Source organism: Acipenser ruthenus, chromosome 2 (genome assembly GCF_902713425.1).
Source record: "Acipenser ruthenus chromosome 2, fAciRut3.2 maternal haplotype, whole genome shotgun sequence".
Classification (NCBI taxonomy): Eukaryota; Metazoa; Chordata; class Actinopteri; order Acipenseriformes; family Acipenseridae; genus Acipenser; species Acipenser ruthenus.
In genome coordinates, this window is record NC_081190.1 from 2150011 (window position 1) to 2176208 (window position 26198).

Below are 26198 nucleotides of genomic sequence, written 5' to 3' on the forward strand. Positions count from 1 at the left end.
ACTGGCTCCCTGTGCAGTCTAGAATTGATTTTAAGATTTTGTTGTTCACTTACAAGGCCCTGAATGGATTAGTACCTAGATATTTATAGAAGTTACTGAGCTTGTATCTTCCAAACCGCACTCTGAGATCACAGGATGCGGGGCTGCTGGTTATTCCTAAAAAGCAAAATTATGGAATGATCTGCCTTCGTTTGTCAGGGAAGCTGGGAACATTAGAGTTTTCAAGTCAAGACTAAAAACACACTTTTATAAAAAGGCTTTCTTATCTTAGTAACTTTAAAATTGCTGCTTTTGTATTATGTATATACTGTTATTTAAATGCTCTGACTGTGGCAGTTGTATGTGTGACATGCTATACAAATGTATTGTGGTTTGTTCTTTTATTCTGCTATGTACTGTATTATTATTATTATTATTATTATTTATTTCTTAGCAGACGCCCTTATCCAGGGCGACTTACAATTGTTACAAGATATCACATTATACATTATTTCACATTATACAGATATCACATTATTTTAAATACAATTACCCAGTTATACAGTTGGGTTTTTACTGGAGCAATCTAGGTAAAGTACCTTGCTCAAGGGTACAACAGCAGTGTCCCCCACTGGGGATTGAACCCACAACCCTCCGGTCAAGAGTCCAGAGCCCTAACCACTACTCCACACTGCTGCCCCACTACTGTACAATGCTTTGCAATACTTTTGTATAAAAAGTGGTATATAAATGCAATAAATACACTACTACTACTACTACTACTACTACTACTACTACTACTACTACTACTACTACTACTACTACTACTACTAATAATAATAATAATAATAATAATAATATTACCAGTAATATTACCAATAATAGAAATAAAGATAATAATAGTAATAATAGTAGAAACGAGGATGGTAATGACGACTCCAGTATTTGTTGGAGTAATTCCTGCGAAAGGCAAAAGCTTCCATAGATTATCCACAGGAATGAAGTAGGTCCTGTTTATACAAGATATCTGAAATCTGTGCTCATTTGTTATTCTCTTAAGAAAAAAAAAACAAACTGATAAAATCAGAAATGCAAAGGATTACCCAGCCCTGTTCAAAAACATTTTGAAATGCTTTGGAAAATGAAATACTGTAATGTTCTGCTGACACAAACAATATCGTGGTGCTGGGGCGAATATGGATTTTTCAGCTTTGAATATTCATTTTTTAATTAGCTGGATAATTCGTACCAAATTACAATAAAAAAAGGACCAATTTCTCAGGAGTAAAATAATCCTGGTACCCCATTAAATCACCTATAAAAGACATGAAAGGAGAAACACTGTCCTGTACAGGAGAGGAGCTATGCACTGGTTCATATATTTATAATATATTTTAGACATTTAGAAATCCTGTTATTTGAAGGAATAGGAGTATTTTTGCCAACGAATACATTTCAAGCTATATTTGTCCCAGCACTACAATATAATGTAGTTAAAATGGGTCAGCATAAATACTACTGCTGCTACTGCTGCTACCCCCCTGTGAGTGTGAGCTGTGCATCTGACACAAAGTCTGCACTGGGTTTCTCCCCCTATTCTGAAGCGCCGGAACACTACCACCTAGCGGCCAAATACTGCAATTACGCTACTCGGCTCCACTCAAGGTCCTTCCTTCCATTAGATCAATACAAAGTTCTCACGGTTTATACAAGTCAATACAATGACATAGTGTTGATCACAATGTCATTGTATTATCCTCAATTTCTCAACTGTAGGCTAGCTAACGACTAACGTTAGATGGATATACGGGAATTCTTCAAGAGAGGCAGTGCCAGCAGCTCTGCCGAAGGCCAATCCGGTGAGAAATGAAGATTTTACCAGTTCAAACAAACAAATGAAAACTTCAACTGATTAATCACCTATTAAGCCTTGAGTTATTGTAAATATGAGTTTAATAACAATACATGTCAAAACACAGCAGACAAGAATGAGGGAAAGAAGCTGGAGGCTGACAGGGCTGAGGGAGCATGTCATATTAAGTAAGTCATATTAGATCAGTGTCTAACACAAACTATGAGACAGGTATACTTTTAGCCAACCTTGACCAAAAATACCCTTATTTTGATCGATTTTACACCCGTTGTTACTCTAAAAATACATGATGAAAAGACGTTTTGGGGGCTTTAAAAAAAATCCTGGGGGAGTATGCCCAGACCCCCCTAAAAGAGGCTTAGCCCCCCTATCCATGAATCTCTAGTGACGTCCCTGCCTTTATACAACTTATCCCAAACCCTCTGAGGATCAGTCCTCTTGTGCACTATAATGCTGAACACTAGGAATCAGCCTTCTTTGTCTAGCCCTGCTGCAGTAACACCTCCCAGCCATTGGGAGGCGCTGCTATGAGGAGTGCCTACCTTGTTGATGGCGATGGTGAAGGCGGGCTCTACTTTGGCCTCTACGTCCTCCGCTCGGTTGTAGCAGAAGAGGTTTGTTCCCTTCAAGACGCCGTAGATCTTTGTCCAGTTTGGATTATCTCCCACCTGTTGCTGTGAAAGAGAGAAGGACAAAATGCTCATTCACACATGCTGTCCTCTCCTGGGCCAAACAAATCAATACCTCTTTACACCCAGAGCTCGAGAAAGGATGTCAGCGAGCAACCGGCCACTGGAGGATAAAGGCCAGCCCTGCAGGTGTCTGCCTGAGCTCACCGGGCCAGCAGGGTGCGCTGTAGTATGATGAGGAGAAACAGCCCCTGCCGGTTTTGCTTTCATTCCCCGCGGGAGCGTCAAAGCCACTGTAACACTCCCCAGCGAAGACCAGCGACTTCGCATAGCCAGGACTGAAATATGCGCTCCCCTGACAGAACGAGTCACACTGCGGCTGTGCCTTTACCAGGGGATCCACTTGGGGGCGGGCCTTACATAAAAATGTTTTATTACCCAATCAGCTGGTAGCTAAAAAAAGACAATGAGTCGGACTCACTCTGCATTCACTCCAGGGCTGTGTTTGCATCAGATTTTAAAATGTACCATGAAATAACACAACTGAACTTTGCAACATTACACCTGCTGCTTTATCAGCATGTCCGGATCCTGCACTCTCCACAGGGGTTCCTATCGCCTTGCACTGAACAGAGCGTCTCTATTAAGCGTTTGCACTCACCTTGAACTTGAGGCAGCCGGCCATCATCTGCTGGGTCATACACAAGGGCTGGGCGGCCAGACGACAGCACACACTGCCATAGAGAGGCAGCCAGAAGGAGCTCTCCTCTGCAACAGACACAGGCAGTGAGAGGGACGCAGTGGACAGGAGGGGAAGCTGGGGGCAGACAGGCAGTGAGAGGGGGCAGTGGAGGGGAGGGGAGGGGAGGGTGTGAGCAGACAGGCAGTGAGAGGGGCAGTGGAGGGGAGGGGAGGCTGTGAGCAGACAGGCAGTGAGAGGGACAGTGGAGGGGAGGGTGTGAGCAGACAGGCAGTGAGAGGGACAGTGGAGGGGAGGGGAGGGGAGGGTGTGAGCAGACAGGCAGTGAGAGGGACAGTGGAGGGGAGGGGAGGCTGTGAGCAGACAGGCAGTGAGAGGGGCAGTGGAGGGGAGGGGAGGGGAGGGTATGAGCAGACAGGCAGTGAGAGGGGGCAGTGGTGGGGAGGGGAGGGGAGGGTGTGAGCAGACAGGCAGTGAGAGGGGGCGATGGAGGGGAGGGGAGGGGAGGGTGTGAGCAGACAGACAGTGAGAGGGGCAGTGGAGGGGAGGGGAGGCTGTGAGCAGACACGCAGTGAGAGGGGGCAGTGGAGGGGAGGGGAGGGGAGGGTGTGAGCAGACAGGCAGTGAGAGGGGCAGTGGAGGGGAGGGGAGGCTGTGAGCAGACAGGCAGTGAGAGGGGCAGTGGAGGGGAGGGGAGGGGAGGCTGTGAGCAGACAGGCAGTGAGAGGGACAGTGGAGGGGAGGGGAGGGGAGGCTGTGAGCAGACAGGCAGTGAGAGGGGCAGTGGAGGGGAGGGGAGGCTGTGAGCAGACACGCAGTGAGAGGGGGCAGTGGAGGGGAGGGGAGGCGAGGCAGTGAGAGGGGAGGGGAGACTGAGGACAAGCAGGGCTCATTATACAGATGGTTTCCAATAGTGCATTCCATATCCCACTCCTTCACATTTACAGGACTCCCTCTCACGATCCGTCAGCCTGTGTTACTGCTGACAATTTGATGACTGTTGTTTCACTTTGTATGTGCTGTTATAAAGATTTGTCACCATGACATTTAAAGGGAAAGTCGAATTAAGTTTATGTCTGCCAGGTTAATGAGTCTGGAATGTTTTGTTCCAGAGACCACTACACTACACGTGTCTCATCACTACAGTCGCTAAACACAATCAGTAATAAACTTCATCTGGTGGAGTGGCTTCTTTTATAACATCCATGTATACATTGTACACACACACACACACACACACGCACACGCACACACAGACACACAGACACACACAGACAGACACACACACACACAGACTCAGACACACACACACACACACACACACCCAGACAGACACACACACACCCAGACAGACACACACACACACACAGACACACAGACAGACACACACACACACACACACACAGACAGACACACACACAGACTCAGACACACACAGACACACACACACAGACTCAGACACACACACACACACAGACTCAGACACACACACATACACACACATACACACACACACACACACAGACTCAGACACACACACACACAGCCACAGACTCAGACAGACACACACACACACACAGACTCAGACTCAGACACACACACACACTCAGACACAGACACAGACACACACACACAGACTCAGACACAGACACACACACACAGACACACACACAGAGACTCAGACACAAACACACACACACACACAGACTCAGACACAGACACACACACACACACACACAGACTCAGACACACAAACACACACACAGATTCAGACACGGACACACACACACGCACTCACACTGCATGACAGTACGGAGACCGTGCTCAAAGCTGCCTGCTCCCTAGTGTGTTCAGTACAGTGATGTACGACTCCATTAAAGCCACTCTCTGTGGACTTGTATGTTTCTCAGAGTCAATCACCATGGCAACCAGGTCACAGTCTGTCACAGTCTGTCAGTATAAAGCACTACATGTTGCCGACACTAGATAGAGCTGGGGAAGAGCAGGGGAGAGATGGGGGAGAGCAGGGGAGAGATGGGGGAGAGCAGGGGGAGAGAGGGGGGAGAGAAGGGGGAGAGATGGGGGAGAGCAGGGGAGAGATGGGGGAGAGCAGGGGAGAGAGGGGGGAGAGAAGGGGGAGAGATGGGGGAGAGCAGGGGAGAGATGGGGGAGAGCAGGGGGAGAGAGGGGGGAGAGAAGGGGGAGAGATGGGGGAGAGCAGGGGAGAGATGGGGGAGAGCAGGGGAGAGAGGGGGGAGAGAAGGGGGAGAGATGGGGGAGAGAAGGGGGAGAGATGAGGGAGAGAAGGGGGAGAGATGGGGGAGCAGGGGAGAGATGGGGGAGAGCAGGGGAGAGAGGGGGGAGAGAAGGGGGAGAGATGGGGGAGCAGGGGAGAGATGGGGGAGAGAAGGGGGAGAGATGAGTGAGAGAAGGGGGAGAGATGGGGGAGAGCAGGGGAGAGATGGGGGAGCAGGGGAGAGATGGGGGAGAGAAGGGGGAGAGATGGGGGAGAGCAGGGGAGAGAAGGGGAGCAGGGGAGAGAAGGGGGAGAGATGGGGGAGAGCAGGGGAGAGATGGGGGAGCAGGGGAGAGAGGGGGGAGAGATGGGGGAGAGCAGGGGATAGAGCTGGGGGAGAAATGGGGGAGAGCGGGAGAGAGGCAGAGAAGCAGAGAAGCAAGGAGATGACGGAGCAGGATAACTTTCTCCACATCTTTACACAGAAAGAAAGAGCTTACATACTTAAATGTCTCGTATAAAAGTCTGCGTTAAGGTGCTTTGAATAAGAGCTGCTCTTCAGTTCTGTCTTTGTATTAATGAGTTCCTGAACTCAGATAGAAGCATCTTACGACATACCTATGTCATTATTTTATTAATTAAGTATTTGAGTAATGGTAATAAGAAGGTAAAGTGCTTCACATTAGAACATAAGACAATGCATGAATGAGAGGAGGCCATTGCCATTCGTCCCATCAGTGCTCGTCCGGTTCCAAGAAGCTGGTTGATCTCAGAAATCCTGGTTTGTGTTCTGTGCTTAAAGTATGAAGATATTTAATAAATAAAGCTACTTCCTCTATAACCTGAAACAGTAAAGTTATTACTATTTCTATTGGTATTATTATGACTGCAGGTTGATTCCAATTCCAAGGTTGTGAAAGTGGTTACCGTTGCCGGAGATGGTGAGGTCATGCGTTCGGAAGCTGTCCTGGACACTGGTGAGGGTCAGTGTGGTGTGAGCGAGGAGGTGGTACTTCGGACCACTGCAGGACACACAACAAAAAACAAAGGGAAAGATGAACGCCCGTGACTGAGCACATTGTACTGTAAGCCACCCTGCCCTTCATAGACATTCTCAGAAGCATCACAGGAGCCGGGTTATCCCTTATAAACATTTACCGTGGTGTTTCTGCACTTTCCCCATGCATTTTTACCTTGGTTTGTCATGTTTATTAATATGCTTTACCATACCTCTCTGTGCTTTACAGTGCTCACCTATGCTTTATCATGCTTTAACTGTGCTTTATTACACTTTGCTGTGCTAGTACTGTGGTAAACCTTTATAACGCTATAGGAAGCCAACATTACATGATGTATTGTACTGCCAGTTTATATTGTCTGACTTGTTCCTCTCCTCCTTTCTGAATGAGCAGCGTCTCTCCCTGTCACACTTACGGCACGGTGGGTGCAGGGAGGAGCAGAGGGCTGCCCCCCCCATTGCTGACCGGACTGCTCCCCCCGGGGTCCAGCGTGGCCCGCACCTTCTTCCCTGACGAGCGCCCCAGGGAGCTGCTCAGCTTGCTCGCCAGCTTCTTGGGTGTGCTGCCCATCGAGAATTCCTCCTCCGTGCAGCAGCTGTACAGGTCGAGCTTCAACTGAAACCCAGGGCCCGCCTCACTACTGCAGGGGGGAGAGAGGGGTTAAAAACACTGGCATCCTGGGCACAATAAAATACAATGCTTTCCTCAGTACAGTTGTGGCAGGTTTTCAAAGGTTTTTTCCACAGAGCAAATGCTTTTTGGGGGATGTCCATTTTCCATCCTTTTCATTACACTGTGTAACACATTTTTTTTTTTTTTTTGGTTCCTGGGTATTAAATGTTATTTCCTAATTGCTTATGCCTCAAAAGTATAGAAAATTGCTATTATTCCCCACAAACTTTGCTTTTGTGACCAGGACAGTGATATTTTGAAATTTACCTATTTCCAATGAGAAAACAGGCGAATTTGTGTCTTTATGTTCACATAAAGTCAGAAAAAAACAACATATGAATCCAAATTAACATGTATTTATACTAAAGTAATACAAAAATGACTACAAAAGATTTAGAAGTGAGTAGTTTTTCGAGATTTACGATTATACTGTAAATCACTTTCACGAATCAGCCCCCAAATGTAGTCTCCCATCATGTTCTCGTTATACTGTCCTTGGTAGCGGCGTTCAAAGTCCAGTATATCCTGGTGGAAGCGCTCGCCTTGCTCCTCCAAGTACGCTCCCATGTTCTCCTTGAATTTATCAAGATGAGCATCAAGGATATGGACTTTGAGGGACATCCTACAGCCCATTGTACCGTAGTTCTTCACCAGAGTCTCAACCAGCTCCACATAGTCTTCGGCCTTGTGATTGCCCAGGAAGCCCCAAACCACTGCGACAAAGCTGTTCCAAGCCGCCTTTCTCCTTACTAGTGAGCTTCTTGGGGAATTCATTGCACTCCAGGATCTTCTTCATCTGTGGTCCGACGAAGACACCGGCTTTGACCTTTGCCTCAGACAGCTTAGGGAAGAAGTCTTGAAGGTACTTGAAGCCTGCCGACTCCTTATCTAGAGCTCTGACAAATTGTTTCATAAGGCCCAATTTGATGTGCAGTGGTGGCATCAGCACCTTCCGGGGGTCCCAGCCGTACTCATCATACTTCAAGGCGTCCAGCAAGGTCTTGATGCTGTTGTAATCCTCTTTGAGGTGCACCGAGTGAGCCAGGGGAAGAGACGGGTACTTGTTACCATTATGGAGAAGCACGGCTTTGAGGCTCCTGGATGAGCTGTCAATGAAGGACAGTATAACGAGAACATGATGGGAGACTATATTTGGGGGCTGATTCGTGAAAGTGATTTACAGTATAATCATAAATCTCGAAAAACTACTCACTTCTAAATCTTTTGTAGTCATTTTTGTATTACTTTAGTATAAATACATGTTAATTTGGATTCATATGTTGTTTTTTTCTGACTTTATGTGAACATAAAGACACAAATTCGCCTGTTTTCTCAGTGGAAATAGGTAAATTTCAAAATATCACTCCTGGTCACAAAAGCAAAGTTTGTGGGGAATAATAGCCATTTTCTATACTTTTGAGGCATAAGCAATTAGGAAATAACACTTACTACCCAGGAACAAAAATTGTGTTACATAGTGTAATCCTTCTCATCATCATTACTGTTTTATTTCAATATGGGACTCTTTAAAGCCAATCAGGTAAGCCTCATAACAGGCTTGGAATGTATGTGTAGCTCTTAGTGGTGAAACTAAAGGCTGTGGAGAGACAAAAGGCAACCGCTCCTGGCCACTATTGAACCCCCTTTTTTCCGGTGACATTTTCATACAAAACCATCTGATTCGAGCCAAAAATGTGACAAAAAACTGCTTGAAAAAATTACCCCAGGTGCTACAGGAGCAGCTGTTCGGCATTACATAATGACCCCAGGTGCTCCAGGAGCAGCTGTTCGGCATTACATAATGACCCCAGGTGCTCCAGGAGCAGCTGTTCAGCATTACATAATGACCCCAGGTGCTCCAGGAGCAGCTGTTCGGCATTACATAATGACCCCAGGTGCTCCAGGAGCAGCTGTTCAGCATTACATAATGACCCCAGGTGCTCCAGGAGCAGCTGTTCAGCATTACATAATGACCCCTGGTGCTACAGGAGCATCTGTTCAGCATTACATAATGACCCCTGGTGCTCCAGGAGCAGCTGTTCAGCATTACATAATGACCCCAGGTGCTCCAGGAGCAGCTGTTCAGCATTACATAATGACCCCTGGTGCTCCAGGAGCAGCTGTTCAGCATTACATAATGACCCCTGGTGCTCCAGGAGCAGCTGTTCAGCATTACATAATGACCCCAGGTGCTCCAGGAGCAGCTGTTCGGCATTACATAATGACCCCAGGTGCTCCAGAAGCAGCTGTTCAGCATTACATAATGACCCCTGGTGCTCCAGGAGCAGCTGTTCAGCATTACATAATGACCCCTGGTGCTCCAGGAGCAGCTGTTCAGCATTACACCGCGAGGGAGCGACTCACAAGACGATGCCGTTTTCAAAGCAGATATCTGTAAGCGTTCGGTCCACCATCACCATGTCTGTGTCGTAGATCTCAGCTCCCACCTGCAGCAGACAGAAGACAGCGCAGCGGTGCAGGTCTGCAGGAGAACCAGCACCACAATTACAGTATTAATACAATACACTATTACAATGTTATTACATAAAACCATAGGATTTAATAGAGTACATCTCTATTCATGAATGTTTAATGTAACAAAAACGATTTAGTGCAACTAAAGGATAAATACAGAATCAAGTGTCATATTGAAAATGAATACAGGTTTATCTCCAGCCTGTATTTAACTAAACCACCTGTAAACAAACAATATCAATAGAAATATCAGGTGTATGTCTGGGATGTGTTCTTTTTTTCAGCAATTATTTTTTCTCATTTTCTCCCCCAATTTGGAAAGCCCAATTATTTTTATTATTTCAACCCGGCTCACTGCTGCCACCCCGGCGCTGACTCGGGAGAGACGAAGATGGACAAACGCGTCCTCCGAAACGTGTGCCGTCAGCCGTCGCATTTGATTTCTATGTGTTAGTGATGCTATTGTGTTTTGTGTCGAGAGACCTCAATGTGTGTGGCAAGCACTTCCTCTTTACTGCTTCTGTGGCATGCATAGCCAGCAGAGTCTACAAGCTGCTGGGATGTATGCTGAGCTGTCAAGGCCTGCAGAATGAAGTGTGCTCCCTGTGACAGGTGTGCTTCACTACAAGTCTTCTCCTATTTCGCAGCAGTACAGCGTAGGTGTGATTTCTAAGCCAGCCTTACCTCCTTTGTTCTTAAAGTACTCCGTGTCCTTCCACATCAGAGGGATTCGGAGATCTGGCAGGGCACAGAAAAACAGCAGCATGTCACAAGCATCAGAGAGACCATCCTGACCTGCAATACTGTCAGAGACAGCACCCTGGAGAGCTGCTCTGTATACGACCAGAACACTGCCCCCATTACAGAAACAAACAAGTGTCAGTAACACCCCCACCCCGCCACCCCGCCCCGCCACGGCTGTACAAACTAAACAAGCATGAGATAACCATGCATCACCCCTCAGGGCTGTAAATGCAAGATTAGAGCAGTCTTCTGTGTCATGAAAAGTACTCCTCCATGTATGTAAAAATGTACATATGACATATATCCAGTTTCTGACCCTCTTCATAACATGCTACAGATTGCCCGACTGTGTGTACAGTACATGGCTTTACTCCATCCCCCGTCCCAGCAGCTACGCATCATAATAATCGATAAAGAATTCTTAGTTTTACCCAAAAAATGCTACTATAGAAGTTCTTATTTGTTTGGGGGAAACCCTTTTTAATTATTATTATTTTTGTTTTTTAAAGAGAACCCCAACGGAAGACAAAGGCAAATCACAAAGAAAAAAACAAAACTCAGTTAATGCGCACTGTCAGTAAAGGCCTGGATCTTGTGATATGACACCTCTACACCATTAAGCCTAACAGCTTGAACAGGAGGCTGCAGGCAGGGGTGGGGAGGATAAAGAGGCACGAAATAGAAATAGAAACAAGCCAGCAGACACAGGGAGGAACCCATGGTCTATCTGATGCGTGATCACAAGAAGCAGATGAGTGAGCAAGCGGATCATTAATATCATCCAGCGGGGAGCGTGTCGGGCTGCCAGCCGTCGCGCAAGGGGGAGGCGGTGGGGGGACTCCAAATGTCATGTCAATGGAAAATGAAAAATGACGTCCCAGTGCCGACGCAGGGCTGCAGAAGTAACATCGGATTCTGAGATCTGTGGAAGTGCCATTGCTTTATTCAGGTGAGGCTGGTAATCCGGGCAGTATGACTAATTTGCATTGCATTTGGAGATTTGGAATGAGACCTCATGCCATGGCTTCCCGCTGTCCTACCTGAGATTGCAACCTTCCCTTTGCAGGGCAGCCGGTCATCTATGGGGCTAGAGTCCGAGGGTCTGAGAGAGGAGGAGAGAGGGGAGAGGGGAGAGGGGAGAGAGGGAGAGAGGGAGAGAGGGGGAGAGAAGGGGGATAGAGGAGCAGGAGAGGGGAGAGAGGGGGAGAGGAGAGAAGGGGAGAGAGGGGGAGAGGAGAAGGGGGAGAGAGGGGAAGAGAGGAGAGAAGGGGAGAGAGGGGGGAGAGAGGGGGGAGAGGAGAGAAGGGGGAGAGAGGAGGAGAGACGGGAGAGAGGGGGAGAGAAGGGGGAGAATGAACAGGGTTTAATAATTTATAACACAGCAATGCCACATTGATCTCTTTTAAAACCCTTTAAACCTACTCCAGAAAACACAATTCTGTTCATGTATCGATCGTGTTTTTCAGATTACATCATTGTTCAGACCTGGTAAATATTTTAGCCCTTGGAAGATGCCCCTTTTTTACGAGTGACCTCAGCACCACAGTCGAGGACTGATACTTCATATCATAATTCAAGCTGAACCTGAACTGAACCACCTGAGTGAGCACAGAGTATTTCACCGACAGCAGAGCCATATCGAGTACCAGGTTCTTACAGCCAAAAAAAACTAAACAATTTACAAACTGAATGAAAGTGTGATACGTCACAGTGTGGTGCACAATGAGCTACATACTGTATGGGCAGCCCTGACCTACAGCATGCCCCTTATAAAAGTTTACCACAGTATTTTGCTCTTCCCATGGTTATAATTTGCATTTACCATTATTTACCCTGCTTTGCCGTGCTTGTTAATATGCGTTATCATACCTTGCTGTTCTTTACAACGCTTACTGTCTACAATTTACCATACCTTCACTCTGCTTTATTACACTTTGCTTTTACTATGGTAAGCGTTTAAAAGGGGCAGCCCCCTGTCGCCCCCTGCAGTACCTGCGGGCCATCCTCTGCATCACCTGGGCCTCCTTCATCTTCTGCAGCTCCGCCATGTACGCCATGATGCGCGCGTTGCAGGTCACCAGGCTCTTGGCAGCCTCCAGGGCCTGCTCCCTCTGCGAGCAGGCAGCCAGCAGCTTGCACGCCCCGTCCCGCATGCGGATCTCATAGTCGATCTTCTTCTGGATATCGCTGTCCTGCAGAGAGTGAGAGAAACAGTGAGCAATGGGATGGGGGTCAGGGGAGGCATCTTTTGCAGCCAAAACTATAAAACAAGACATTCTAAAAACAACTTGATAAATGCAATAAGAAACATCTGGAAGAGATTGAAAAAGACTCAAGTTGGCAGTTTTCTGCTTTAGGAAGAAATGCAAAGACAGCAAATATGACACAAATGATACTGCAGGTAAACCATAATCAGCTGCTGTAAATGCAACACTATGCAGCGGACCTAATTTCACATCCGCACACCAGCATGGGGAAGAGCCACTCTAATTAAAATGAATGTACAACAGGCTATTTTTTTGACACACATATTCTTCAAAATCTCAACATGGGGACATGGCCTCAGCAGTGGTGTCATTCATCAATATCTTCTAATAAAACCTCAGCATTCTCCTGCCTTAGCCCACGACCCCATGAAGACATGAGGCCAATCTTTCTATGAATCCCCGTGGCTGCTACCCTGCAGTGAGTGTCTGACACACAGCGAGACAGAGAGCTGAATTATTAAGCAGGAGCTGGGCTGAGCAGGCAGCTACAGCAGAGACCAGACCAAAACAGGCACTTTAAACATTTACTGTATCACTCACTCATGGGCGCCCCCTTGAGGGGATTGGGAGCCACAGCACCAACTAACACCGGCAATGAAAACAAACTAAAGCAAACTGGTAGTACCACACTGAGGTGTTGGGATCATGAAACAGTAGGGTTAGGGTTCCTGTAGTGGAAGAGCATCTCATAATGAATGTTTCATCAGACTGGACAGGGGGTTCCCGAGATATAGCCTTCAATAGCTCAGAGTTAGGTGGGAGTACTGGGAAAGCAAACAGGTCACGGCTTCATCAAATTGTGACGAGCAGACAAAGAACAGGATATGGACAGTGTTGTTTTTTTTTTGGTTGCCATATGTCCCACAAAGTGTAAGCTAGTGGGTTTGATTAGCTCAGTGATTAGAGTGCTGGGCTGCAGTGTGGAAGGCAGTGGGCTTGAGTCGATCTATAGTAAACGAAAGCTCTGGGCTGCAGTGTGGAAGCATCTCATACAGAGCCATTCTATATAGTTTTTAAATGACTGTTTTAACATAACAGTCTGGTTTCACTTCAACAATTTATATAAAATCAATTCCATTTTCCAGGCACCCCCGTGTACTCTTTAATTTCACAGTACTAGAAACAAGGCTGAATTGAAAAAGGTTCCGAATCAAATCCAGAAAGCCTGTGTTCTTATCAAAAGGAAACAAAGAGCCAGCGCTCCAGGCGAACGACAGGCTGGCTTTCCATCACTGAAAGGTCAGGGAGAAGCAGAGCTCCGCTGTTCCTGCTCCGCTCTGCCTCAAAATGAACACGGACGGCAGCTGCTGAGAAGTTGCTTTATTTCATTATCCATTCCCGCCCCCAAATTGAATCTGAAAACCCCTAGGCCTCAGGCAAACCAGGACTGCCTGCGGTCCGCTGCCGAGCCGCTGCTGCCCTGTATCAACGCTCTCCCCTCAGCCCTCCAGCAAACTGACACGCTACAAAGGCCCTTAGCAAGGGACTGCAGTTTGAGCCATCCCTGGTTTTACTATGAGTTAAATTAGACACACCTGAGCTTGTTACCTAAACACTGCGGCTCATCATGCTCGTAATACAAGAGTTAATGCCTAACAGCCAATCAGAAAGTGTGTGGGGTGAAGGGATCAAAGGAAAGACGTGTGTAGAAACAGAGGCCCCCTGATGGGGGAGACAGGCAAGTTCAGTACACACTACAGGATGGCAGTTCACCTCCAGTTAGCTAACTTGAAACATTAGGTAACCAGGTATTGCCATGGCAACTTTTACCAATTGCTAGCACTGCCTTTGTGAAAACAGCTTTTTCAGTTATTAACATCTAACCTCTAACCCTGTGTTCCATTAGACCTAAATAACTAGACTGCACCTGAATGAACTAGTAGTACTCTTTCTCTCTCATTTAAGGGTCCTGATAGTTACTAGGTTTAAAATGGATTTTACATTCTGCTCCTTTTGTTTTGATGGTAATGTCATTGTTTATATTTATATAATTAATTTATTAGCCGGGAATTTAAGCAATCAGGCTCTGCAGAAAAAAAAAAAAGGTAATTAAATTAGTAACCTGTTACGGCTGGACCTTACAGTAGACCTGAACTCAAGTTGCATGGCACCTGATTACGATATATCTAAATGAAGGGTGGTTCTGAAGACCAGGATAGGGTGCACAGCTAGTGCAAAGCCTGCAATCACACTGGTTTTAGCAAACGGTGTCTCGCTTTTAAAACAAGGAACACTCATCTACTTCCTCGTGGCCTCATGTTCAAAATAAGCAAACAGACACAAACAAGCGAACGTAATTAAGCAGCAGCAGAGCACGTGAAGGAATGTGTTTTCTGCAGCTCACCCCGTGATGAATGGCCCCCAGGCCTCCACATCTGCCCTCTGCTTGGACCTTTCACCCCTCCACTCACTCACCCTCAATCAGACCAATGGGATCCCGGTGAGTTATTGAACGGAGCCAAGGAAATTGAGTTCCATAACTCAACTAATCTCCCCTCAAGTGCTTAAAAGAGGATTAAAACAATCTGTCTCACTACTGTAGCTCGCTGTAAGTCGGTCTGGACACTTTACTGCTGTGAGATTTGCAGCCTGTCACGAATGGAGCTGCCTGTCTTCACTCCAACAGAACAGCTAACCCTGATCACAGCTGCTAATAGTACCAGAGGATCCAGTCTCCTCTCAGAGAGCCCGGAGAGCGAGCAGCTAGACTGTGCTCCGAGTACCTACAGGGGCTTCACTACCTGGGCAGTCTGCCTCCTGTCAATTCTAGGCAACACTGTCTGAGAGAGAGCGAGAGAGGGAGAGCAAAACAATGGTTCGAAGTGGGTAATCATGTGTTATACCACGTGTATTTAGCCAATTACTTTGGTATTTATTGTTCTCCATGTGGGAAATTATCGATGCCAAAAAAAGCATTATTGTTAAAGCTTGTTTCAAGAGAATGAATTGACGTCAACAGGGAAGAAATAAGATGTTTTACTATGAGCTTCAATGTATAGGTAACAAGTGTGTTAAACTCATAGTAAAACCAGGAATGGATTAAACTGCTATGCAATGGGAGTTATATTTCCCTCCCTGCGGAATGTAGGGGAACCCCTTGGTCCAGTTCAGCAGGAAATGACCCATTGCTTAAAAAGTACAATTATAATGAAGACAACTGCCACAAACAGTAGTAGGCTGTAGCTTGACTGCACTGCAATTCCATTAAAGATTACTACAGTTGCAAAACATTCTCACCAGTCTCACTGCACCGCAGTCCACAACCATGGTTTATTACAGCAGTTAGCTTCAGCTGTACCAGTGTCCCTGTAGGCAGGCGATGCTGGGACGCGAAGTTGCTGCCGTATTCCTATTGACACGGGCAGTATGAACACCCTGCTCACCTGTGCGCCCGCAGTGCGGGTGGCCCCTATACAAGCAGCCTGCATGAACAGGCTGGTTAACAACGTGCCGAGCGTGCTATACTGCCAGGGCAGGAGCCTGCCGAGCTAAATGGCGAGTAGACTTGCAAATAATAGATTCAGTTAATGGAGCGTGAGGTTTCTAAATGACTGCAGATGTGGCTCAATGAAAAGGTTCATCTGTAATGGGTTTTTCAGTGCAGGGCTTCAGATTCGAGTGTGTGAGTGTCTCTGTGCAGAGGGATGATAAATGGAGTTCACTCCTACTGAACCAGCTTTCTATTAGACATGCACTCCATCTTGTAGATTCAAACAAAAGATACACTTTAAGACAACACAATAAAGATGACACCATCATACTGTGAGTAGTGATGTTGCAATGCCAAGTACAGCCAACAAACATGCAGATTCTGGCAGTCAAAGTTCATTTATTTTTGAAGATATTTAATAAAGTACCAACATACAAGTTTTATGGATGGATGGAGGGATTTTGCGCCAGACTAGCGTTCTCACCCCAGTTGGAATTTAAAGAGAGTGCAGGGGTTAAATACTGATCTCTATCGAATGTTGCAATCTTTATTGTTCACAAACTTCAAAAGAATGAGGACACCAATTAAGCAGGACAGATTCTACACATTACACAGCGCTTTCAGATTCCCCAGTCATGAAGGGATGTTGAACTAAACATTGTATGGTTTGCACAGCCGCAGCTTGGCAGACCCGAGTGCAGCTCTGCTCGCGCTTCTCCAGCTGGCTCTGGCTGGACGGCCTACTTTGCAGCCCAGCTGGATTTGGAAGCCTCAGGTTTGCATTACCGCCCGTCACAGGAGTGCTCCTGACCACTGCTTGACAACAGCGCTAGCCAGCTCGACCCTCTCCTTCCGCTCCAAACAGCAACTATTTGATTTAGGGGATTGTACTGTAAGTTGAATTTGTGCACTAAGGTTTTAAAGTTTCCGTGTATTTGTTTTGTCCTCTGGGTTGTAACATTAATTTTCAGGAGGTTTTACACTAATTTGTATCATGTTACTTTTTTTTTTTTGCGACTTTCTAAATGCTAACTTTCCTTCAGTGGCTGCATGCGCTTGGTACATCATTTTATCCTAAAGATTGCAGCACAGTGTATGACAATATGACAAGCCGTGTCTCTCTATGCTGCACAGGCATGGGACCTGCTTCACTGGCTGCTGTCAGCAGAACGGCCCTGTTTGAGACTCCTGAAGGAGCAGGCTGTTTCAACTGGCCTCCTTCCCTGCGGACCTCAGGGCTGCTGGTCCCAGCTCTCCCCTGCCAGGCTGGCTGCTGGTCCCAGCTCTCCCCTGCCAACTACAGTATACAGGGCATAAAAACTAAAAGGCTGAAGAACAACAATGATATAGATTCCACTAAGCTGGGAATAGTGTAGGCTGACATGCTGTACAGAAGGTAAACTCCATTCGTAACTCATTTAAATCATAAATCCTGGCTTTGGCAAGACAGACACAGCCACTTACTGTTCTCACAATCAGAAATCTCAAACAATCAGCAACAATTACATTGATATACTGTAGCGCCTTTCATGCTAAAGGCACCTCAAGGAGCTTAGTCTCAAAGAAACAAAGAACAACAAATAAATAACTATACTACACTGAGTACATGCAATATGACATGCATTCCTGAGCCGCATTCCGGGACACTGCTTCTCATTTCAATCCACTACACCACCAGACTGGAAGTACAAGATGAGCAGACGGCGTGCATTAGGAGAGTGGTGGGGTGCAGATGGCAGGGGGGCTCGGAGCCACATGGTTAATTCCTGGCAGGCTGCAGGATGAAGACGTGGACAGACACAGCACAGAGAAGTCTCGACTCTCATACTGAACTACTGTAAAGGATGGGTTTACAGTTCACACAGGGACAGAAATAAGACTCCCATTGCACAGAAGTTTGATCCATTCCTGGTTTTACGATCAATTTAATAAGACACCTGCGCTTGTTACCTATACACTGTGGCTAACCAGGCATATATTAAAACCTGGAAGGGAGAAACTTCTTTGCAATAGGAGTATTATTTCCATACCTGTTCACACCAGCACTGGTGCCCAGTTTAACAGTTGACATTATGACTTAACCCAAAACACAGCCAGTTTCAAAGTGCCCCCACCATATTAAAAGCCATTGGAGTACAAGAAATACATTTACTGTTACACATATATAGTACACTGGCAGAGAGCTGTGGCTGTAAATACACTGGGTGCTGTTAACACAGTGAAGAATCTGTGCTTTTTACCACTGATCGAATTTCAGGCTCACTTGTCTGTATGGGATGACTGAATCATTCAGAACAGTGGTAACTGCTGGATGCCTTTATTTTATTACCGCTTTGGATGCATGGTTTCCAAAAATGAAAATTAGACACTGTTTCAATTTGCCAGTTCTATGAAGGAGAAACAAATGTATAAAATCCCAAAGGCTCCATCAGCCCTTGAATAAAGCACGCCTTGCCACCTTGCCCTAGATCCATATTTGAGCTGTCTCTGATTGTGGCCTCTTTTCTGCATGCAGGATTGCAGGGTTTCAGGATTGCAGGCTGTCAGGCCAACAGGAAACCCAGTCCTGCCAGATTTAGAACTGGGACACAGCTCCTGAATAAAGTGGGCCGTTGTGAAGTCACTTCCTGTGCTGTTTAGCTGGGGTTTCCTGCCACGGCAGCACGGAGCACAGCTGTGTCACACCCTAGCCAGCACCTCTGCAGATGGGAAGGGCAGAACACACTGCACTCCTCTGCAGAACTGGGGCCAGTTAGTGAGTTTCATGATGTCTAGAGTATATAATCAAACAAACCAAGGGTCCTCATAACCACATCTGAATCAAATCGAGGGTTGAAGAGATTACAGACAGGCAATCCGAAACGTCTATACTGAAGAAGATGCAATCGTGTTCAACACGTAGAGCAGGGCAGACGGACACAATCAGCACATTTCTGTAATGAGGACCCGAAAAACCTTTGACTCCCCAGTTTGTGGGATTTATTGACCCCCTTAAATACAATAGTGGTCCATATTCAAGCAGGTTTTCTGCGCTGGTATTTATTGTAGAGCTGTCATTGTTTGAGTGCCTCGACCAGCACACTCCACAACACAAACTTCCCTACAGAATAGCTAAATCGCTTCTACTGCAGGAGGTCAAAGCGAGGTCAGTGGCCGAGCTGGTATTGAAACCACAAAGCTCTGACCACTCGGACCAAACCGGCAACCGTGAATACAGCAATCATTTCACAGCTGTACAAAAAAAGCATGAATTCCAACATTCAGGAGAAACCATTATTTTTGGGGGAAAACACAATATGCACCATGGAGCAGGCACTGCAAACAGGGACCTTACTAACCAACCAAACACATTCCTCCAAACTCTGTTCCTATGTTGTAGTTTATGAGTTTACTTTAATTTTGTGGATAAGACTTCGGGACTTGTTGTAACATAACACAATAAGACAGACAGACAGACACACATTCCCATCTGCTCCACAGGGTTTTCTTACTAAATAAAAAAGAATGCCTCTGTTAATACACTTTTTAATAGTGTGTGTTTTTATAAAAGATTCTAAGCTCTTTTAGATCTTCTAACAAAGACTAGGAGGAGGCCACCTTCAGGAACTCTTCGTTCTGCTTCGTAGTTCCTGTTACAAAATCGCTTTGCTGATTTAATTCAGAATGAGCTCAGCACATCCCTGAGATGAGAAAGTAAACCAGGAAGCCAATCAATACTTGGATAACTCTTTTAGACAGTCAATACCCTTTTAAATGGATGCAGAGACAGATAGAGAGACAGATAGGTTAATGCAATCTTGCGCTCGTGGACGTTCATGATACAGACTTGCTAATCACACGCAGTGCAGTATGTCATCCCTGGAGGATGGTTTTAACAGTTCAGTTGAAATAGAATTATAGCTTTGCAATAGCACATCTCTCTTGATGTTTTTTCTGGAAAGCAGGAAACCCTGAGCCAGCAGTTTCACCAGTTGTTTCTTCATACACAATGCTGCATCTGTTCCCACTCCTGCTTGGCTCCGGCTGAAGCAAGACTGGGACGTGGGGAATTCAGATATGTTTTACATTTTTCCTGTGGTTTCAAAGCCCCAGTAACCCCTCACATCCTTAAAAATGCAGTCCTACGCTCCGGGGATCTGAAATGCTCTTTCTGCAGAGGCTTGTACTGCTGGCAGTGCCCATCTCGCCTCTCGAGTGACAGAACCAGAGAAGGAATCTTAACCTGCTCCCCGGTGGCCATTTCTCCTTTCCTTTATTTTTAATAAGGCAAACCGACAGATTTTTTTTTTGAATGAAATATTCTACATCTTTACTCAACAGACACTGGAAGGGAATCACTGTGTGCGACTTCTTTGGTGACAGAGTGACATGACAGCTACAGGAAGTGGTCATCACACCAGGTCCTTAATAAAGAGAAAATATAAGACTTGACCGGACATGATTTCCACAATCTGAATGAATACCCAGTGCTGATAACAGAATGGGAGTACAGCTTGGAATAGCAGCAATCATGAGTCGAAATGAAAGAAATGCTACGAAAGAAAAGAATGTGCTAGAGCTGCACTGCCCTCCTGGTTTGGATTGATTGCCTGGAGTTGCAAGCAGATGTGCAATAATTCTACCAGACAGTGTGTGCTCGAGTGAAGACACTTGACTGGCTCAAAGGAACTGGATAGAAAACAGAAGAGAATGGGTACGAGCAGCAAAAAAAATAAATGAAAAGAGATTCAAGGGACAGGGTTCAACCTCATGGCATACAGGACTGGCCCATCAGTAAGAACTCTACAGGCTGGGCTAAATGAGCAACTACGTGAGCCCAGTAGGCAGACAGGCCAGATCAGGCAGCTGCATCCCCCCCCAATCCCACTCCCACTCCCACTCCCACCCCTCCCCACCCCCCACTCCAGAGACTAACATGAGGAAAGGAAAGAGATCTGGGACTGTGAAGTCAGAACAGGCGCAGCCTGGAACCAGCTGGCAGGCATGCCCCTGCATTAGAGGATTAAACAAGCTGTGAAAGCAGAGAAGTTAGCCAGGATGGAGAATCTGCTCCCCAGATCACCCCAACCCCTTTGAAGAGGAAAAGAAGGAGGGGCAGCTTTAAAAGTATTCATAGCAAACAAGCAGATTGCTCCGACTTCAAGCCAGATTCCATCAGCGCTTCCATTTGAGACTGCTATTCAGGGGGGGTAGCAGTGGGGGAGCACTCCCACACACAGACACACACACAGGGGGTTAACAGGAGCACGAAGCTTGTTCAATAAAGAGAATATCTGGACCAGTTACACTGCATCTGAACAACGGAAGCCAGTACAATGATGTGAGCAAAGTCTTTAGTCTGGTGTAAACAGCGGCTAAGAGTTTTTCTTATGTATTTCTGATACGATCAATCAATCAGTTAGTAAAAACACCCTCGTTATCCCAACCTGATACTGTAACTGCACTAAGGAAAGTCCAATTTTCATCCTGATTAATCAGATTAGACTGTTCTCAGAATGTGACATACTGTAGATATGCACAGCCACCAGCTTCGCACTGATGTAACATACAGACCTTTCACTGCAGGTTAACTGTCACACATTTAATGATAATTACTTCCACTAAAACAACAAAGTACAGTATTAAGTCGACAGTGCTTTAAGATAATGCATGCTGTACAACAGATGCAGATTATACAAGACAACAGAGCCATTAATACAAATACTGCATTACCTCAGCTGTTAATAAATAAGTAATATTCATCCTAATTTCATAATCGATTCCACATTACAGTACATTCCTTCACCCCAGCCAGTCATTCTCCCTCTCCTCTGCTTCTAAGCGGGTTACTTCACATCCAGCTTTAGCTGCTGGGAACAAAATGTTTCTCCCGTCTAATCTGTGGCACGCAGTACTCAAACCTGTCACTGCGGGCTCTGCTCGCTATCTTGACTGCTTTTTAATGAGGAGCCTGAAATCCACCTTGCTTGAATGGCTCCAGGCGTCTTCCCCACTGCCTGCCTGCACGCAGGTACAGCAGAGTTAATATCCATCATCTTCCAATGCAGCCCCTCTCTCCTAGTGTCACTCGAACACACACAGCCAAGACACTGCACTCCATGGATCAAGCATGAAACATCAACCCTCCGAGTGAAACAGAGCACCTGCCTGCAAATACTCTCAATCACACGAGACATGAAGGAATTCAGATCATCTACTGTATGCATTGTCATAGAAAGAAAAATCATAGAGCTCATTGTATTCTGTTTAATCAAATGACAAAAAACATGAATACTCTCAATCACACGAGACATGAAGGAATTCACCTTTATACCTGATCAAGTATTTATGTATTCTTTTCTGTGGTGAAGGATACTGCCTTTTAAGTTTGCTTATCCAAAGAGTAACAAACAGCAAAATGATAATCCAAGAGCGATGTGTCAAACTGGCCCTGGCATGTCCCTGGCCTCACAGCACTGCCCTTAGAAAGGTTTCCCATAGTAAAAGCATTGTAAAGTGTAATAAAGCACAGTGAAGCATAGGTAAGCATTGTCAAGAATAGTGAACCATGGCAGAGCACACTAATAAACATGGCACAAAGTTATTATTATTATTATTTATTTCTTAGCAGACGCCCTTATCCAGGGCGACTTACAATTGTTACAAGATATCACATTATACATTATTTCACATTATACAGATATCACATTATCTTACATACAATTAGCCATTTATACAGTTGGGTTTTTATTGGAGCAATCTAGGTAAAGTACCTTGCTCAAGGGTACAACAGCAGTGTCCCGCACTGGGGATTGAACCCACAACCCTCCGGTCAAGAGTCCAGAGCCCTAACCACTACTCCACACTGCTGCTGACCAAGTTATGGTATATGCACAGTATAACTGTGGGAAAAGCATGGGGGAAAACTGCAAAAGTACCATGCAAAAATAGCATGGGGCTCTTTTATAAGGGTGACTGTCCAGTTAAAACAGAACTCTGACCAGCAGTGTGCAACAAGACAGTGGACAGAGTATTCATGTTTTTTGTCATTTGATTAAACAGAATACAATGAGCTCTATGATTTTTCTTTCTATGACAATGCATACAGTAGATGATCTGAATTCCTTCATGTCTCGTGTGATTGAGAGTATTTGCAGGTGAGCTACCCACCTGCTGTGCTGCACACAGTGTGGTTCAAATTAGCGTGGCAGCGTCTCATAGCTGCAGGGATGAAGTGAGTGCAAGCTGTTTAGCAGCAGCCCACATCTGACCCGGTCAAACCACCACTCACTGTGAAGTGGTATTGGCTCGAGATAATGGTCCCCATTGACCAGCAAGTGGCAGGCAAGCGATGAAGTCATCCCAGGGCAACTGTTCTCATGACAACCCGTTCCACTGGCAAAGCAGCTGTGTGTTTCAATGGTAAAGCACAATCTGCGACGGAATAATAAAGAAAGTGAAGAACTTACAAACCTCCAGTAATAGTAACAGCAGTAACCACTTGATAAAGCAGAAAGCTACTTGGTTAAAGAGTGAAAGTAGCTTCAGATCTCACTTCATTTCAATCAGGATTACAGTATTGCAAGCATCATGAATAGGAAAGGGAAGAAAAATAAGAAAACAGCCAAGAAAGAGAGAAAAAACCTGGAACCCTGGCCCCACATTAACACACATGAAACACACTGCAGCGCAGAACTTTTTTTCTGTTCTAAGTTAAGGTAAAATACCTGTGATGAAGCCTGCCAGACGGACATGGTCATTTTTGCCATTCAAACACAGTTCTAGTAATTGTTGCACAGGCACGGTTTCAATATTTCTGTAAATAAACCCCCCACAGTAAGCGGTGTGGGTGTCAGGGTTTGTCAGGGTGTGATCATTGTGGTGTGCCGCTGGTCTGGCCGCAGCAGTTTGGTTTCCAGTGAGCTGATCTGTAATCATCAGGCTCAGGAATCCTGTGAAAGGCTGTTTGGGAAGTGCTGCGCTACTTTGTGTCAACTAATCCAGGGGGTTTATCTGCATCTAAACCAGGATAAAGAAATCTGTGTTAATCAGAGAAACGGGACTAAATGCACTTGAACACTTTAGCGCAGTGCAGTGCTCTTTCCAAAATTACCCCTCCAGGCTTATACCACATGACCTTGGAGGCCTGTGTCATTCGAGCTTGTGTCTCAATGAAAAATAACAGGAGTACCAATACAGAGCCTTCTACACTGTGCTACTCAAACCCACTGCCTTCCTGTAGCCCAGCACTTTAACCACTGAGATACTCAAACCTACTGCCTTCCACACTGCAGCCCAGCACTCTAACCGCTGAGCTACTCAAACCCACTGCCTTCCGGCAGCCCAGCACTCTAACCACTGAGCTATTCAAACCCACTGCCTTCCACACTGCAGCCCAGCACTCTAACCACTGAGCTACTCAAACCCACTGCCTTCCTGCAGCCCAGCACTCTAACCACTGAGTTACTCAAACCCACTGCCTTCCACACTGCAGCCCAGCAGTTTCCATTTCATTCTACCCTGCTGCTCAGTGTTGTGATCACTGAAGTACACTATTGCTAATGAGCTGCTCAATGCCACTCCATTCTGCAGTGCAGCCAAGCCCCCTGACCACAGCCTTTTCTGTTCTGTGGCAGGCGGCAGTATTTTACACAGTAAAGAAGAGACTACTGTAACTCTGCAAGAGATTCACTGTTACTGTACAAATCCTAATATTTCCTAAAACTTTTAAACAATATTTCTGTTTCACACTTCTGCCCCTGCTGCAACTGAGAGTTAGTAAAAGGAAAATCTACAGCCTAGAAACAGTATCTGTAGGACACTGAGCAGGTAAGAAATACAATACATTATTACCAACACATGTACAACATAACCCATTCAACTATATCCAGACAGACATTTGAAAAGCCTCAGCGCTCGGCACTAACAATTAAAGCTCAGGTAAGTGGTGCTCGATAATCACCTGGCTAATTTGATGGGCCGTGAATGAGACAGAGACAAAAGCCACTTGAACTTGATGCAATGCTGATTACCTCGCTGAGAATAATTGGAGAATGCTGCAATTATCCTGCCCTGGTTATATCAAACCCAACTGGAGCACAGCATCCAAGCGAGAGGCTCTCCGAAACACAAAACCAAGGAGTGCAATAAGACCTGTAAACCCTAACACAGCAGAGGCTCCATCTGCAGAGCAGCGGTCCACAGCTGGAGCACAGCGCAGAACCAGCGCAGCCTGCTGATGATCAAGTCACACAAATGAAGGGCTGTTACTCCATCTGCCAGTGCCAGCAGCAGTGACTAAGCTACAGTGGCTGACCCTGAGAAAGATTCAATGCAGGGATAGTTTTAGAAGAGTGCAGCTGAACCTCTCAATAGACCAGTTGTCATCTTTCATTTGTTCATACAAGCAAAATAGTATTACAGTGCAATGCAGCAGTCCCTCTTAGTAACACAGCATGCACGAATGCATTCAGTGACACGTAACCATTTGTGTAGTTTTTAAAACCACGCCCCTCTAATGACGTAACAGCAAATCACATTGAAGATGATCCGGAGCAGCATTTCCGAGAGACAACATGAATGCCACTTCAGTACATCTGTCTTCTCTTGTCAATGACAGCCCTGATAAGGGCAGGGACATTCTTAGAGCAGGCTATAGAGCATATTCACAGTCCATGATACCATTAAACCAAGCCAATAGTCACAACAGCTTACACATTTATTTGACACTTCAGTACCTGGTGAGCTGCACACAGTGTTCATGCCAGTACTGCACCTGTCCACTCCCTTTAAGCGCCGCAGAGTTTGGGAGCTGCACACAGTGTTCATGCCAGTACTGCACCTGTCCACTCCCTTTAAGAGCCGCAGAGTTTGGGAGCTGCACAGTGTTCATGCCAGTACTGCACCTGTCCACTCCCTTCAAGCGCTGCAGAGTTTGGGAGCTGCACACAGTGTTCATGCCAGTACTGCACCTGTCCACTCCCTTTAAGCTCCGCAGAGTTTGAGAGCTGCACACAGTGTTCATGCCAGTACTGCACCTGTCCACTCCCTTTAAGCGCCGCAGAGTTTGAGAGCTGCACACAGTGTTCATGCCAGTACTGCACCTGTCCACTCCCTTTAAGCACCGCAGAGTTTGAGAGCTGCACACAGTGTTCATGCCAGTACTGCACCTGTCCACTCCCTTTAAGCGCCGCAG

At 46.0% G+C, this 26198-nt stretch overlaps 1 protein-coding gene across 6 annotated transcripts in view; it reads right to left on the reverse strand.

Moving 5' to 3' along the window:
- LOC117403532 (rhotekin-like) overlaps window positions 1-26198 on the reverse strand; it is a 128191-nt gene that overhangs the window by 25617 nt on the left and 76376 nt on the right. For all 6 annotated transcript variants that reach the window (XM_058986147.1, XM_058986139.1, XM_058986143.1 and 3 more), the window contains 8 exons: window positions 12320-12519; window positions 11368-11429; window positions 10268-10321; window positions 9473-9590; window positions 6852-7076; window positions 6345-6439; window positions 3143-3249; window positions 2395-2526 (listed from right to left, as the gene is read on the reverse strand). In XM_058986147.1, coding sequence (XP_058842130.1) covers window positions 2395-2526; window positions 3143-3249; window positions 6345-6439; window positions 6852-7076; window positions 9473-9590; window positions 10268-10321; window positions 11368-11429; window positions 12320-12519 — 993 coding nt within the window. The remainder of the gene's footprint in view (window positions 1-2394; window positions 2527-3142; window positions 3250-6344; window positions 6440-6851; window positions 7077-9472; window positions 9591-10267; window positions 10322-11367; window positions 11430-12319; window positions 12520-26198) is intronic.